The sequence below is a fragment of the Tamandua tetradactyla genome, chromosome 6 (assembly GCF_023851605.1).
Source record: "Tamandua tetradactyla isolate mTamTet1 chromosome 6, mTamTet1.pri, whole genome shotgun sequence".
NCBI lineage: Eukaryota > Metazoa > Chordata > Mammalia > Pilosa > Myrmecophagidae > Tamandua > Tamandua tetradactyla.
In genome coordinates, this window is record NC_135332.1 from 44,589,676 (window position 1) to 44,606,586 (window position 16,911).

Below are 16,911 nucleotides of genomic sequence, written 5' to 3' on the forward strand. Positions count from 1 at the left end.
TTTCAAGAGGGTAAGGGAAGAAACTGTAAGGTTCTTAAGGTCTAGGCTTTGGAACTTATACAATATCACCATGGCCACGTTCTAATCGTCTAAGTAAGCTACAAAGTCAGCTAAAATTCAAGGGGTGAGGAGACTCTACTTTTCGATGAGTTAAACAGCAAAGTCACATTGCAAAGGGGTTTGTCACGGTCAGGTTCATGTGTCAACTTGGCCAGGTAGTGGTACCTGTTTGTCTGGTTGGGCAAGTGCTGGCCTGTCTTTTGCTATGAGGACATTTCATAGAATTAAATCATGAGCATGTCGGCTATATCCACAGCTGATTCCATTTGTAGTCAGCCAAGGGGAGTGTCTTCTTTAATGAGTAATGCTTAATCTAATCACTGGAAGCCTTTTAAGGAGGATTCAGATGTGACAGGCTTTCTTCCTGTTTCGGCCAGCAAGCCTCTCCCATGGAGTTAGTCTAGACCCTCCATTGGAATCGTCAGCTTCACAGCCTGCCCTACAGATTTTGGACTCTACGTTCCCATGGTTACCTGAGACACTTTTATAAGTTTTACATTTATGAATATTTCCTGTTGATTCTGTTTCTCTAGAGAATCCTAAGTAATACAGGGGTGTATAAACAAGGATGGGAGGAGCCATTTGTGCTAACAACCTACTATGATCCACCCTCTGGACATAATAGTTCGTATACTTCTCACATGTAAAACAGACTCACCCCTCCCCAAACCCCAAAGTCTCATCAATCATGACATCAGGCTTGATGTCTCATGAGTAACGTATGTGATAAGGCTCCTTAGGTGAAGCTCCTCTTTGATCCAAACACCAAAAACTACAAAGACTAGTTATCTGCCTCCCACACTTTTAACATATAAAGGTGAGATAGGGAGAAGATAACTGCAATATACATTTCTGCTAAAAGAAGAGAGGAATGAGAGGTACAGAGCTCTTAGCTCTATACCCTTGGGCTTCTAGTTTCCTTCTATAAGAAGTATCTCTTTTTATTAGAAATGATCTGTTAAAGCTGAATAGCTTTCTCAGACTGCTTCCTGATCATAAAAAATTGAAAGCCCAAAGGGCTCTTTTCATTTTGAGTTCTTTGTCCATTTTAGTCCAAGAAGTGGTGCATTCATCAGTACAATCTCTTTAAAACTGTGGCTTCACTATGAATCATCTTGGAGTTCATTCCTTATCCTAAAAGCCATGTCCATAGTTCTTTTCCAGACAGATCTCTCTATACTTTTGGTATATCAGACTGCTGTGGGACAAAGTCCTTGAGATTCTTAGAAAATCTTCTCTCTAGCTAAGAGGGTCAATTAAGTACTGTTTTAAATAGTTCTGAGGTCGAAATGGGTCTCTCTGGCACTCTTGACTTGCCCTTTATACTGAAGCCATTTCTTACTTTGAGAATCTTTTGGAAGTGGAAGCTTCTTGCAAACTAAACACCTCCTTCTTTGGCTCATTTATCTTTTGTAGTTTCTTAGTATACACAACCAGAAGTACTAAATAGATACTGTCAACACTTTGTCTACAGAATTCCTTAATAAGAGCCACAAGTTCATTAAGTATATTTGCTATTTTCCAAGTTACATTAGGCAAAACATTTTCTTCTATCATCACAGAACATGGGTTCTCTTTTTCTGGGAAAATGGTAACAGCCTCGTTATAATTTTTCCAGCAGCCACCTACCAGTCAGTCTCAAAGCCAATGTTCCATGTTTTACTTCTGTGTTAAAGCAGCATTCCATGTTTAGGTATCAATTTCTGAGTTATATACTGATGCCTAACAAACCATCAAAAACTTACTGACTTAGGACATCAATTATTTTATTTGCTTATGATTCTGTTGATCAGCAATGTGAGCTGGGCTCAACTGGGTAATCCTTCTATTGGTTTTGCCTGGAGTTACTCATGCAGCTGCAGTCATCTGGCAGCTTGACTGGGGTTGGATGGTCTAATATAGCACCATTTATACATCTCAAAGTTGATGCTGGCTAACAACTACTAGACCTTGGGACCTCAGCTGGGAGAATTAATCTCTGCTTCATGCTGCCTGTCTTTCTTTAGTAGGCTATATTGGGTTCTTCACACGGTTTTCTCAGGGCTCAATTCCATGAAGGCAAGAGCAGAAACTACAAGATCACTTGAGGTCTAGGCTTCAGAAACTGTACACTATTTCTCCCACATTTTATTGGTCAAAACAAGTTCCAAGACCCAAAAAATTCAGGGGATGGAAAATCATAGTCTACTTCTTGATGGGGAGCATAGAAGACATACTGTAAAGGGATGTGTACATGAAGATGGGAGGAGTTATCAGAATCATCTTTACAAATAATTTCCCACACATTTTCTTCTCTATTTTTTATCCTTTTGTCTCTTCATACTTCAGTCTGGGTTTTCTTCAGGCCTATCTTCTAGTCACTAATCCTTTCTTCAACTCGAGCTAATATACTATTAAACTCCTCTATTGAGTTCTCAATTTTAATTGTATTTTTCAGTCCTAGAATTTTCATTTGGTTCTTTATGGCTTCCAGTTCACTGCCAAAATTCTCAATTTTGTTTTTTATTTCCTTGACTATATTAAGCATGGCTACTTTAAAGTCCTTGTCTGACAGTTTCATTATCTAGAGCATCTGCAGGTCTATTTCTTCTGACTTGTTTTTCTTGGTTTTCAGTCATGGACTTTTATGTGCCTGCTTACTTCTAATTGGATGCTTGATGATGTATATGAAAAACTGATAGAAAAACTTTGAGGTTCTGGATATTATCTTTCTTTGCAGAGGATCTGCATTTGCTCCTCCATGATATTAGGAACACTAGCAATCCTTGAGCACCTTGCTTCAATCACAGGTTAAGTATTCTGAAGCTGAGCTTTAGTACCTGTGAGGGCTACTCTATTTCCAGGTCACCTTTACTCTTAACGTATAGTTTTTTAATATCCTAATCTAAAATGTGGGAGAAATTTCAGGGCTCCCCCTCCTGAACAAGCTCTTAAGTCTGATCTTGTACCTCTAATTTTAGTTTTGTGACTCTGTTGAATGTTCCAGGTTTTCAGCTGCTTCTTCCCAAATTTGAAGATATCTCTAGGGAAAAGGGGGATTCAGATGCCTGGCTCACCTATATTTTGGCCTCCTAATTCTTCATTGGCTTGAAAGATCTCTAATGCCTTAAAACAGATTTAAAAAAAATTTGGTCCAGCTTTTCTAGTAGTTCTCAATGGGAGCATTAGATTGAGTTATTTAGTTTACCATTACCGAAACTTTAAGGTATTTTAAAAAAAGCTTCTTCCCAGTGTTCTAGACTCCTCAATTCTTTGATTCCATAGTAACAGTAGTTTTGAAATGCCTTAAGAAATAAGCATTTTTTAAAAAATTAAAGCAGACATGGGTCTGCCATAGGGTTCCTCAACATGTGATAGCTGTGCAGCACAGGTAAAAGTGCAGACGGTTTGGCAAACAGGGTAGATGGAAACATGGCAGAAACTCAAAGGCCTGTAACTAACAAGAGCTGAAATGAGGGAAAAATAAGAGAGCCTGGGTCTGGCCAAGCCAAAATTAACTAGATGAGGCGTTAATCATACCACACACTTGATCTAAAATGCCAGCAGGAAAAGGGGGCAGAAAAATGGAAAAAGGCATCAACATTTCTTTGCCATTACGAGGTCCCATGAGCCACAAACAATATAGAAAAGAGCTCGCTGAGAAACTGAACAATGTTATTTGAGAATAACTCTACTGTTTGAATTACATAATTGAATAAAACTTTTAACTGAATTGGATCTTTGAGTAACTTTCTTTTTCCTTCTTATAAGCAAGCAGAGGCTAGTAAGACAGTTTAGTTACAGATAAAATGAAAATGTATATATTCTTTGAACATCCAAGTAATAGTGTGAGTTAAATTATGTTATCTCTGATACACACGTTAACTCAAGTAAACAAAAACAATTTGTATCCTACTTGTCTGAAGAGGTTAGGGAAGTCATCTTCATTATTGACTTTTCTGATTCCCTTCCCTCCTCCTCCTTCTGAGGCCTTGATCATTACTGGATATCCAACGCCTTCCGCTGCCTTCAAGAAAGAAAAAAATGGAAGAAAGAGTGGTATTAGTAAGGAAGAATAAAACTGGCATTTTTTTTCCCTTCAGAATGTTGTTATTTAGCAGGTCTAAATGGAGTAAAATAGAAAGATCTTCATGATATACACTATTAGGTAAAAAAAAATAAGTACTAGAATGATATTTGCAGTTTCATGTTGAACCAAAAGAAATTACCATTCTGCAAGTAAAAAACAGTTGAATATTGGCAACTTCTTCTGGTTCAGATAGCCCATAAAGTAAAAAAAAAAAAGGAAATAAAATTGTTGTTTAATGTATGATTACGGTGCATTCCTACATATGTATATGTAAAGAAAAAACTCTAGAAGAATATCCACCAGTGGTCAGCTATAAAAGAAAGATGAATAATGTAAGTTTTCCTTTTTACTGTATTAGTTCTGCATTTATTGGAATATCTTATAATATGACTCTATTCATATATTACCCATAATTTTTTTTTCTTTTTTTTGCATGGGCAGGCACTGGGAATCGAACCTGTACCCATAATTTTTATTAAAAAAAAAAAAAGACATAAATAGTTCACTTAAAATAAGTTGAAAAAATCTATTAATAGAGGATATTTAAAATAGTATTACTATATGAATCTATAAATTGAAAACAGACTAGAAGAAAATACATGAATAATGAAATAAATTCTTATTAAAGAGATATAGGCATGTTTAACTTGAAGTACAAACAATGGAACAAAATCAGTTGAGTGTTCAGTTTTCCTCTTAAATTCATAATATACACATTAAACACAGGCAGTATGTTTTTCTAAAATACCCCCCTTTCATCCTCTATCTAGAGGCATAACTGACACTTCCAACTAGTTAAACAGTGAAAGTGAAACAAACGGGAGAGAATTATAAAGGAAAGAAAAGGTGCTGTTGGGGAAAAGATCTCCTTTTGCCTGGGTTCTCATTTCCATGTGGATGGACAATAATTATAGTAACACTTTTTGGCCTTTTTCTGCTCACTCACTCACTCTTTCCCAAAAGTGAGCACACAATAGCTCAGATTCTTCCCCTTTTGGGGCAGCCAGGGCAGGGAACACATGCTCTTTGTCAGCTCTCAGTAATACAGAAGCTTTGCCTTTGAAGACGGAAATCTGTAGTTACTCAAGACTAGTGTCAGTAACCAATGAGTGAGTATGTTCAAGTCTGGAATTCCATATACAAATCTTATTGTTGCTACACATTTAAGCCAACATCTCTATTCATAATAAAGCTAACATTTTGCTCTCTATCTGCCTGGCTCCTTGGTTTTGAATTCAAGTAAGGAAAAATATGTGTTGTTTATTGGACCCACTCACATATTAATAGGCAGAGGAGAGAGGAAGAATCAGTACCTCCTTAAATGTTAATTTAATCACATAAGAAACGATTTTCTGTCCAGATAAACAGGTTGTTTCAAAATGAATTCAAACTGCTTTTGTTAAATCTAGGTTACTTCCTCACTTTATTTTATAAACTATCCCTCCTAGCCTATAATCTTAAAGTCATCGTAGGTATGTCATTAACCAGACTCCAAACTCCTCTATTTATGACTACAATTGATTAAAGGCATCACTCCCTGGAGTTAGTAACCTACCTTCAGCCCATCATCCACATCCTTCACATAACCTTTTTCGTATAGTTCTTGGGGAACATTTAAGATACGTTTTGAAAAATCATTTTCCTGCCAGTCCACACAAAGACCTGTAATAAACAACAGTGACGTAAGGGCAGCCACAAGAGTTTCTCTGTTCTTGTCAATTTTCTACTACAACTTCTTTACAATGTTCTCATATTTATCCAAAACTGAGGCTAGACAGAAGAGGGATGCTGCTTAAAAAAAAGCCAAATACTGATCAGTCCTTGGGGTTAACAATACTTAGCCATACCAGAACCTGGCCACCTGGATTCTCACTCCAGAAAAAAAACCAGGAGCTACATAAGAAAATGCAAGGACACATACGACCAAAAAAATTGAAAGCATTGCAGTCTTTTCACATCAACTTAGCAGGCAAAAATTCCTTTGAATTGTGCTCAGACCTGCTATAAGGCCAGGGTTTGGGGAAATAATTCAATCTTTATGAGTCCTTGGAAGTAGATATGGCAGTTTTATTGGCCCCAGCAGAGTCATGATTCCATGCCCCCTAAATGTTCCTGTACATGGCCTCAAGGGATACATTATAGCCTCTCCATTCAAACAAGAACAAATTTGACCTTTTATTTTAAACTATTTGACCCAAGCAGATCTGGAGAGGATACTGCAATCCCCGTGGAGAGCCTGAGTAATAAGAGTTCAGATCTGTTCAGCCTAAAGCAATGGTCATTCCTATTTGTTAGAGGTTTTAATGTATCTCTTTCTCTGTTTCCTGGGCTTGATTGTTAAAATAGGGGGAAGTTCATACTATTAACCATAGTAATTCACATGACGCTATTCAAGGAATTTGTCAAGAATGAATGATTTTTGAAATTTTTTATCCCTCTGCATATCTAGAAGAAACAATGACTATTGACCTCATTTGCTGCATCAAGAGCAACTGAGAGGTTGAATGACATTAGACAAGACAAATTACCAATAAGATCATGGGCCAACATCCAGAAAATATTGGCAGGCAAACGTGAATAACTGGGCTTTAGGTTTTATCTTAGTGATCCAGGACACTTCCTGGGCAGACCCAAAGGTCTAACTCCAACTCTCAGAAAGATTCAAGTCTACTAGAATAGGTCTGAATCCACAGAACCACACGAATTTTCCCACAGTTTTTCTAAAGTCAGTCCCAGATCACTCCAAATCACATCTCTGTACCTGATTGTGAATTTACATTCCTATGACATGATAAATCACAGGTGTATTAATTAACCCAAAAGATGGAGAGTTGCATTCATCAACCTAGATTGCTATTTCTTGTCAGAGTATTCCAATATATTTTAAACAAACTTAAGTTCCAAGTAACAGTCCCAAATGTTCTACTGAGGTTTTCTGGATATCAAGTCACCAACAAGAAATGATTTCTTACCACTGCCACTCCAAGGAAGAGTTGGGATACCTGCAGTTTGAGCCACTATGGAAGATGCAATCTTATCCCCCAAAGCCCACATGGCCTGGCTTGGAGGACCTAAAAACAAAACAGGAAAAAATCCTGACTATAATATTCTGGCTTCATTTCTGTCACATATATTTTGCTCAGTATTAAAATTATGTTTGTATTTGTCTTATAACCCCTTGCATCACATACCATAGAGATAATAAAGTTGATTATAGGTAATACTACATTTTGACTCATCTTTGTACCTTTCTAGTATCTAAGGAAGTAAGCTTTTTGTACACAAAAAGTGACAGATAAATAAATATAAATAAATGTTGAATTAAATCCCTGACAAATCTAACTGTGATTTCATTATCCTTCACAATCCTTATCCAAAGTAACACACATTTTCTAGTTGTTTTTTTTAATTAATAAATTACTAATAAGGACATTAGTAAATATAAGATTTTAGAGTGCAAGTCAGAAACTCTCCTTGATCTCAGGGGAACCTAACGAGGAAACTTCTCCTTAATAAAGTTTACAATGCATAATCACCATTTGTGGAAGGTCTCTGAGAAAGCTATAGAAACCCTTTGAGTCATATAATCTCAGTTTTTCTCATTACTACAGAAGAGCAGGAAAATCCAAAGTAGCAGCTCTCTTCCATAGGAATATAGCCTACATGCCCAAATGAGAAGACACCGATTCATATTTAAGGGTATATTGCCAAGGTATCCTATGTACTCAATTATCGTGGCTTTCTAAAAACAGGTTATTTACCCACGTTTTCTGGAGGTTAACATGAAGTTTTAAAAAGCCAATGTTTTGGACATCAGAGCATCCTCAATACCTCATGGAAAAGAACCAGGGTCAAAAAGTACAATCAAGACAAAGTGAATTAAGCAGAGTGTAAGAAATGAAGAAGGTTACTATGAGACTTGCTGATTAATATCAAGTTCAACAAAAGAAAATCAGAATATAGAGTGGAATACAGGTAAAACTGACAGAAACACAAAAACAGGAATAGTGTGTCAGAAAGGCTTACCCATGAAGGCAATGCCATTTTTCAAAAGAAGTTCCGGGAGCTTGGGATTCTCAGAAGCATGACCCCAGCCAGCCCAAACAGCCTACAAGGGAACATAATATGACTCATTCTTAAAATTCAAACTAAAAAATAAACTGCATTACTCCCTAGCAAGGTTGGCCCTTCATCAAGAGGGAAAATAGTGCCATAATAGCCTAGTACTTAAGTCAACTTCTATGCTTAATTCTTGGCAAATTTTTTAGAGAACAACATTGTGACAAAACCTCTGCAGGGATTTGAAGAGATTAGAACCAAGTTGAAATTGATATTAAAACTTCATCTAGTCTTGTTGCTCTTTAGGAAACCCAATTCAGAGCCTTTCATTTACTTGGGATGATTTGAAAATGAGATAGATAGAATAAATAATCTCTGAAAGATTCTTCCATACCTTCTGCTTACATTATGTCTATTTTATTTTGAGTCATTCCATCTTTCCCTTCCCTGTCTGTTTTAGTTATCCCATATAAAGACATCTACAAATTTTCAAAAAGATATTTTATATAAAAGCAAAATTCCACACCTTCTTTGGATCTTCCCTTGTGCCTAATGCAAAAATAGCTGAATTTGGTTTCAAAAGAGACATAAACATCACTTACTTGTACCGGGATCCTTTTAGCAATATCAAGAATTAATTCCACATTTGCATAGTTGTTGTTGTTTGATCCTCCAGGCACAGGCACATAATGATCTGCCATCTTAATGTATTCTGAAAATGCAAGCAAATTAGTACAGAATACACGATTTACTTTCAGAAACATATGGCATAGCAAAATTGTAAGGACAGGGACCATCATAGGGAACCACAGGGCAAAAGCATTAATAGGGTAATTTCCAGAACAATTTAGTTGGATGCCATGCCTTTGTTAAGCCACAGGTACTAATGTGGGTTAATCCACATTTAGGAAGCTCTTACATTAAACAAAAGTATAAATTCTTATGCATTGCACTATGTGACCTTACTGAGAGATCACTGTGATCCCCATATCAAGGCTGATATGTTTCTCAGTTGGTGACCCAAGTACAATTATTTTCTTCTGAGGAACAGATCCTTTTCCTTTAACTTGCATTTTTCCTATCCCACCACATCTCCTTTTCTAGTGTGCTTTAGGACAGAATGGGGAAAAGAGGGTAGAGTCTGGAGGGATTGAGAACTGGCTAACCAGAAAAAGCTAGTTACAAAGGACTACAAACTGCTTAAAGAGGGTTTATCTGCTACTTCCTCCTATTCTTTAGCTGAGGATTCACTTTCAAATCTATCACAAGGTATCTCTCCTATCCTGGCAACACAGTAGCAGAGGGGCTACCTTGTACAGAAACTGTACTAAGCACTATATATATTATAATATATGGATAGGGTATATGGATGTGCTTATATAATTTAATTCTATTAATGGTCCTATGTATGATAAGTATAAAGGCTGTTTCTCTTTCTTGCCATTTGTGTGTTCGCTGGTGTAGCACTTTCAATTTTCTTCAAGAACTTTTCCTTAACATTCACAACATGGCTAATTGTTTGGTGCAAGAGGCATAGCTTTCGGCTTATCTCAGCTTTTGACATGCCTTCCTCACCAAGCTTCATCATTTCTAGCTTTTGATTTAAAGTGAGAGATGTGCTCCTCTTCCATTTACTTGAACACTTAGGGGCCATCGTTGGGTAATTAATTGGCCTAAATTCAACATGATGTGACTCACTGGCCTAAATTCAACATGTTGTGACTTAGGGAATAGGGAGTCCCGAGAAGAAGGAATGAGGTAGCGGAACAATCAATTGGTGGAGCAGTCAGAACACCCTTGACATTTATCAATTAAGTTTTCCATCTTAATGATGCCCCAAACAATTAAAACAGTGCTTTCAAAAATCACTGATCACAGATCGCCATAACAGATGTAGTAGTAATGAAAGCATTTGAAACAGTGTGAGAATTGCCAAAATGTGACACTGAGACATGAAGTGAGAACATGCAGTTGGTATGGCATCCCAAGACTTGCTTGAGTTAAGGTTGCCACGAACCTTCATTTTGTAAAAAACACAATATCTGCAAAGCACAATAAAACTAAGGACAATAAAGCCACCTGCGCTGGTTCGAAAGGATGTATGTCCCCTAGAAAAGCCATGTTTTAATCTAAATCCCACTTCATAAAAGCAGAATAATCCCTATTCAATACTGTATGTTTGAAACTGTAATCAGATCATCTCCCTGGAGATATGATTTAATCATGAGTGGTTGTTAAGCTGGATTAGGTGATAACATGTCTCCACCCATTTGGGTGGGTCTTGATAAGTATCTGGAGTCCTATAAGGAGGAAACATTTTGGAGAATGAAGGAGATTCGGAGAGAGCAGAATGCTGCAGCACCAAGAAGCAGAGAGTTCACAAGTCAGCAATCTTTGGAGATGAAGAAGGAAAACGCCTCCCAGGGAGCTTCATGAAACAGGAAGCCAGGAGAAGAAGCTGGCAGATGATGCCATGCTTGCCATATGCCTTTCCAGCTGAGAGAGAAGCCCTGACTGAGTTCACCACGTGCCTTCTCACTTGAGAGAGAAACCCTGAACTTCATCAGCCTTCCCGAACCAAGGTATCTTTTCCTGGATGGATGCCTTTGATTGGACATTTCTATAGACTTGTTTTAATTGGGACATTTTCTCAGCCTTAGAACTGCAAACCAGCAACTCATTAAATTCCCCTTATATTTCATGCAAATAACAACCAGAAAAGAGCAGGAGTGGCTACACTAATATCCAACAAATTAGACTTCAAATGTAAAACAGTTAAAAGAAACAAAGAAGGACACTATATACTAATAAAAGGAACAATTAAACAAGAAGACATAACAATCATAAATATTTACGCACTGAACCAGAATGCCCCAAAATACGTGAGGAATACACTGCAAACACTGAAAAGGGAAATAGACTCATATACCATAATAGTTGGAGACATCAATTCACCACTCTCATCAATGGACAGAACATCTAGACAGAGGATCAATAAAGAAATAGAGAATCTGAATATTACTATAAATGAGCTAGACTTAACAGACATTTATAGGACATTACATCCCACAACAGCAGGATACACCTTTTTCTCAAGTGCTCATGGATCATTCTCAAAGATAGACCATATGCTGGGTCACAAAGCAAGTCTTAACAAATTTAAAATGATTGAAATCATACACAACACTTTCTCGGATCATAAAGGAATGAAGTTGGAAATCAATAATAGGCAGAGTGCCAGAAAATTCACAAATACGTAGAGGCTCAACAACACACTCTTAAACAACGAGTGGGTCAAAGAAGAAATTGCAAGAGAAATTAGCAAATACCTCGAGGCGAATGAAAATGAAAACACAACATTTCAAAACTTATGAGACGCAGCAAAGGCAGTGCTAAGAGGGAAATTTATTGCCCTAAATGCCTATATCAGAAAAGAAGAAAAGGCAAAAATGCAGGAATTAACTGTCCACTTGGAAGAACTGGAGAAAGAACAGCAAACTAATCCCAAAGCAAGCAAAAGGAAAGAAATAACAAAGATTAGAGCAGAAATAAATGAAATCGAAAACATGAAAACAATAGAGAAAATCAATAAGACCAGAAGTTGGTTCTATGAGAAAATCAATAAGATTGATGGGCCCTTAGCAAGATTGACAAAAAGAAGAAGAGAGAGGATGCAAATAAATAAGATCAGAAATGGAAGAGGAGACATAACTACTGACCTCACAGAAATAAAGGAGGTAATAACAGGATACTATGAACAACTTTATGCTAATAAATACAACAATTTAGATGAAATGGATGGGTTCCTGGAAAGACATGAACAACCAACTTTGACTCAAGAAGACATAGACGACCTCAACAAACCAATCACAGGTAAAGAAATTGAATTAGTCATTCAAAAGCTTCCTAAAAAGAAAAGTCCAGGACCAGATGGCTTCACATGTGAATTCTATCAAACATTCCAGAAAGAATTAGTACCAACTCTCCTCAAACTCTTCAAAAAAATTGAAGTGGAGGGAAAACTACCTAACTCATTCAATGAAGCCAACATCACCCTCATACCAAAACCAGGCAAAGATATTACAAAAAAAGAAAACTACAGGCCAATCTCTCTAATGAATATGCAAAAATCCTCAATAAAATTCTAGCAAATCGTATCCAACAACACATTAAAAGAATTATACATCATGACCAAGTAGGATTCATCCCAGGTATGCAAGGATGGTTCAACATAAGAAAATCAATTAATGTAATACACCATATCAACAAATCAAAACAGAAAAATCACATGATCATCTCAATTGATGCAGAGAAGGCATTTGACAAGATTCAACATCCTTTCCTGTTGAAAACACTTCAAAAGATAGGAATACAAGGGAACTTCCTTAAAATGATAGAGGGAATATATGAAAAATCCACAGCTAATATCATCCTCAATGGGGAAAAATTGAAAACTTTCCCCCTAAGATCAGGAACAAGACAAGGATGTCCACTATCACCACTATTATCCAACATTGTGTTGGAGGTTCTAGTCAGAGCAATTAGACAAGAAAAAGAAATACAAGGCATCAAAATTGGAAAGGAAGAAGTAAAACTATCACTGTTTGCAGACGATATGATACTATACGTCGAAAACCCGGAAAAATCCACAACAAAACTACTAGAGCTAATAAATGAGTACAGCAAAGTAGCAGGCTACAAGATCAACATTCAAAAATCTGTAGCATTTCTATACACTAGTAATGAACAAGCTGAGGGGGAAATCAAGAAACGAATCCCATTTACAATTGCAACTAAAAGAATGAAATACCTAGGAATAAATTTAACTAAAGAGACAAAAAACATATGTAAAGAAAACTACAAAAAACTGTTAAAAGAAATCACAGAAGACCTAAATAGATGGAAGGGCATACCGTGTTCATGGATTGGAAGACTAAATATAGTTAAGATGTCAATCCTACCTAAATTGATTTACAGATTCAATGCAATACCAATCAAAATCCCAACAACTTATTTTTCAGAAATAGAAAAACCAATAAGCAAATTTATCTGGAAGGGCAGGGTGCCCCGAATTGCTAAAAGTATCTTGAGGAAAAAAAACGAAGCTGGAGGTCTCGCACTGCCTGACTTTAAGGCATATTATGAAGCCACAGTGGTCAAAACAGCATGGTATTGGCATAAAGATAGATATATCGACCAATGGAATCGAATAGAGTGCTCAGATATAGATCCTCTCATCTATGGACATTTGATCTTTGATAAGGCACTCAAGCCAACTCACCTGGGACAGAACAGTCTCTTCAATAAATGGTGCCTAGAGAACTGGATATCCATATGCAAAAGAATGAAAGAGGACCCATATCTCACATCCTATACAAAAGTTAACTCAAAATGGATCAAAGATCTAAACATTAGGTCTAAGACCATAAAACAGTTAGAGGAAAATGTAGGGAGATATCTTATGAATCTTACAATTGGAGGCGGTTTTATAGACCTTACCCTAAGGCAAGCGCACTGAAGAAGGAAATAAATAAATGGGAGCTCCTCAAAATTAAACACTTTTGTGCATCAAAGAACTTCATCAAGAAAGTAGAAAGACAGCCTACACAATGGGAGACAATATTTGGAAATGACATATCAGATAAAGGTCTAGTATCCAGAATTTATAAAGAGATTGTTCAACTCAACAACAAAAGGACAGGCAACCCAATTACAAAATGGGAAAAAGACTTGAATAGACACCTCTCAGAAGAGGAAATACAAATGGCCAAAAGGCACATGAAGAGAACCTCAATGTTCCTGGCCATTAGAGAAATGCAAATCAAAACCACAATGAGATATCATCTCACACCCACCAGAATGGCCATTATCAACAAAACAGAAAATGACAAGTGCTGGAGAGGATGCGGTGAAAGAGGCACACTTATCCACTGTTGGTGGGAATGTCAAATGGTGCAACCACTGTGGAAGGCAGTTTGGCGGTTCCTCAAAAAACTGAATATAGAATTGCCATACGACCCAGCAATACCATTGCTGGGTATCTACTCAAAGGACTTAAGGGCAAAGACCCAAATGGACATTTGCACACCAATGTTTATAGCAGCGTTATTTACAATTGCAAAGAGATGGAAACAGCCAAAATGCCCATCAACAGATGAGTGGCTAAACAAACTGTGGTATATACATACGATGGAATATTATGCAGCTTTAAGACAGGATAAACTTATGAAGCATGTAATAACATGGATGGACCTAGAGAACATTATGCTGAGTGAGTCTAGCCAAAAACTAAAAGACAAATACTGTATGGTCCCAATGATGTGAATCGACATTCGAGAATAAACTTGGAATATGTCATTGGTAACAGAGTCCAGCAGGAGTTAGAAACAGGGTAAGATAATGGGTAATTGGAGCTGATGGGATACAGACTGTGTAACAGGACTAGATACAAAAACTCAAAAATGGACAGCACAATAATACCTAATTGTAAAGTAATCATGTTAAAACACTGAATGAAGCTGCATCCGAGGTATAGGTTTTTGTTTTGTTTTGTTTTTACTATTATTACTTTTATTTTTTTCTCTATATTAACATTCTATATCTTTTTCGGTTGTGTTGCTAGTTCTTCTAAACCGATGCAAATGTACTAAGAAACGATGATCATGCATCTATGTGATGATGTTAAGAATTACTGATTGCATATGTAGAATGGTATGATTTCTAAATGTTGGGTTAATTTCTTTTTTTCCGTTAATTAAAAAAAAAAAAAATTCCCCCTTTTAAAAGCCATTCTGCTTCTGGTATACTGCATACCGGCAGCTAGCAAACTAGAACACCACCCTTTAAAATATAATCATTTCATTTTCAGAACACACATGTATACTCATTTAAAAAAGATAAAGTCTATGCTTTAAGCTCTTGAGCATGGAAACAAGGCCCTCCTTGGCAAACACTAGATATATCTTGTAATTTAACAAGCCACCTGTAGAGTACAAAAATCCTCTTATGTCCACACTTCATACATTTTCATATGCTGTTCTATCTGGAACACTCTCTCTCCCCCAAGTGCTTCACTAACTGTTACTCATTTTTGGCTAGACGTAATCTCCTGTCAAAAATATTCTCTTAATCCTGCCCCTAAGATGTAGATGTCTCTCCTCTGTGCTCTCATAATATCCTGTGCATGTTTCTATGATAGAACTTACCTAACTGTATAAAAATTATATGCGTTCTGGAACAGGATCAACTATCTTATCCAACTTATCTATGCTCACTGTACAAATGAATAAATGAATAGGAGCACAAGGTAGAAATCGAAGGGAAAAAGACGCCATGCAAGGTAGTTTGAGCTTATTATGGATGATCTCATCTTCATAATTATGTGATTAAATAGACAATATGATCTTCATTTTATAGGTATGGAAATTGTAGCTCAGTGATGTTAAAGAAGCATCTAAATGATTTGTTGATAGTAATATCTGTTTTCCAATAAATTAGTGCCTTCTCTGTTTCTAAATAAGATGACATAATAATCCTTACTCTTTAGAAACAGTCTAAACATCCTTGTCTCAAGATGGAAAGAATATATACAAACTGGAATAGCCTTCAAAGGACAGCTCTTTAAACCAAAGTTATCATTATGTCTTAGTGTCCCAGAGATGCTATAACACATACCAAAGACTGATTGGCTTTGGTATGGATTCCTGAACAACAGCAATTTACTATCACATAGTTTTAGAGGCTAGTCCAAAAATCAAGGTGTCGATAGGCTATGCTTTTATGGAAATCTGTAGCCTTCAGGTGGTGATGTGCCAGCAATCCATAACTCAATCCCTTCACATATCATGTAGTCATCTGTCTCCTTCAGTCTCCTACTGCTGTGTTCAAATTTCCTGTGTTTATAAGTACTCCAATCATATTGGGGATTTAAGGCTTTTCCAGATTCCATTCGGCCTCACCTTGATAGGACTTAAGAAGTTCCTAATTACAAATGAGATCATTGCCATAGGGCCAAGGGTTAGGACATGAACATATTATGTCAATCCATAACATAAGGTATTCTACCTTAGAGATTATACCTTAGTTTTATAAAAAAAAATTATGGGGAAGAAAGAATAGCTACACCTCTCAGCTATACCAAGAGCCTAGTCTCTAACTACAACTCTCAGATGGAATATTAGCTGAGTAAAGAAAACATACAAAAGAGCTTACACAGTAAAACAGCTGGGTCCCAGAAGGGTCTCTTCCTCAGGAGAAGGGGGAAAAAGTAAACTCAGTACAGCTCATAAAGGAAACAGTATTTCTTTTCAATCCTTTCCATTAGCACAGGTTAAAGTATAGGGCATAACAAATATTTAATACTGACAAAATCATATGCCTAAAAGCCCAAATCAACACTTTGGTTAAATTTCTACCTATTTTCGCTTAAGAACACAGGAGTCTATATTAAGATTCAATATAGTGTGATCACTTCAATATGTCTATTACTGGCAATTTTTTTTAAGAGAAGTTCTTTTTAAAGGATTGTATTGGAAATCCTAGAGTTTGGGAATCCTTCTAAGTTAACATTCTCCTACTTAAAGGCTGTGCTGTTCAATGTTTTATGCTTGAAAGTGATGTCTTTCTTTTTCTATGCTGTATTGTAGGGTCACATTTCATTATTTTCTATATGAGTATCCCGTTACTGTAGCACCATTTGTTGAAGTTTTTTTTGTTTGTTTTGC

General features: G+C 36.6%; 1 protein-coding gene across 17 annotated transcripts in view; it reads right to left on the bottom strand.

Annotated features, from left to right (window-relative positions):
* The window catches only part of ACACA (acetyl-CoA carboxylase alpha), a 449,622-nt gene that overhangs the window by 212,065 nt on the left and 220,646 nt on the right, over positions 1-16,911 (bottom strand). For all 17 annotated transcript variants that reach the window (XM_077165076.1, XM_077165070.1, XM_077165071.1 and 14 more), the window contains 5 exons: positions 8,791-8,900; positions 8,156-8,237; positions 7,102-7,200; positions 5,685-5,791; positions 3,956-4,066 (listed from right to left, as the gene is read on the bottom strand). In XM_077165076.1, coding sequence (XP_077021191.1) covers positions 3,956-4,066; positions 5,685-5,791; positions 7,102-7,200; positions 8,156-8,237; positions 8,791-8,900 — 509 coding nt within the window. The remainder of the gene's footprint in view (positions 1-3,955; positions 4,067-5,684; positions 5,792-7,101; positions 7,201-8,155; positions 8,238-8,790; positions 8,901-16,911) is intronic.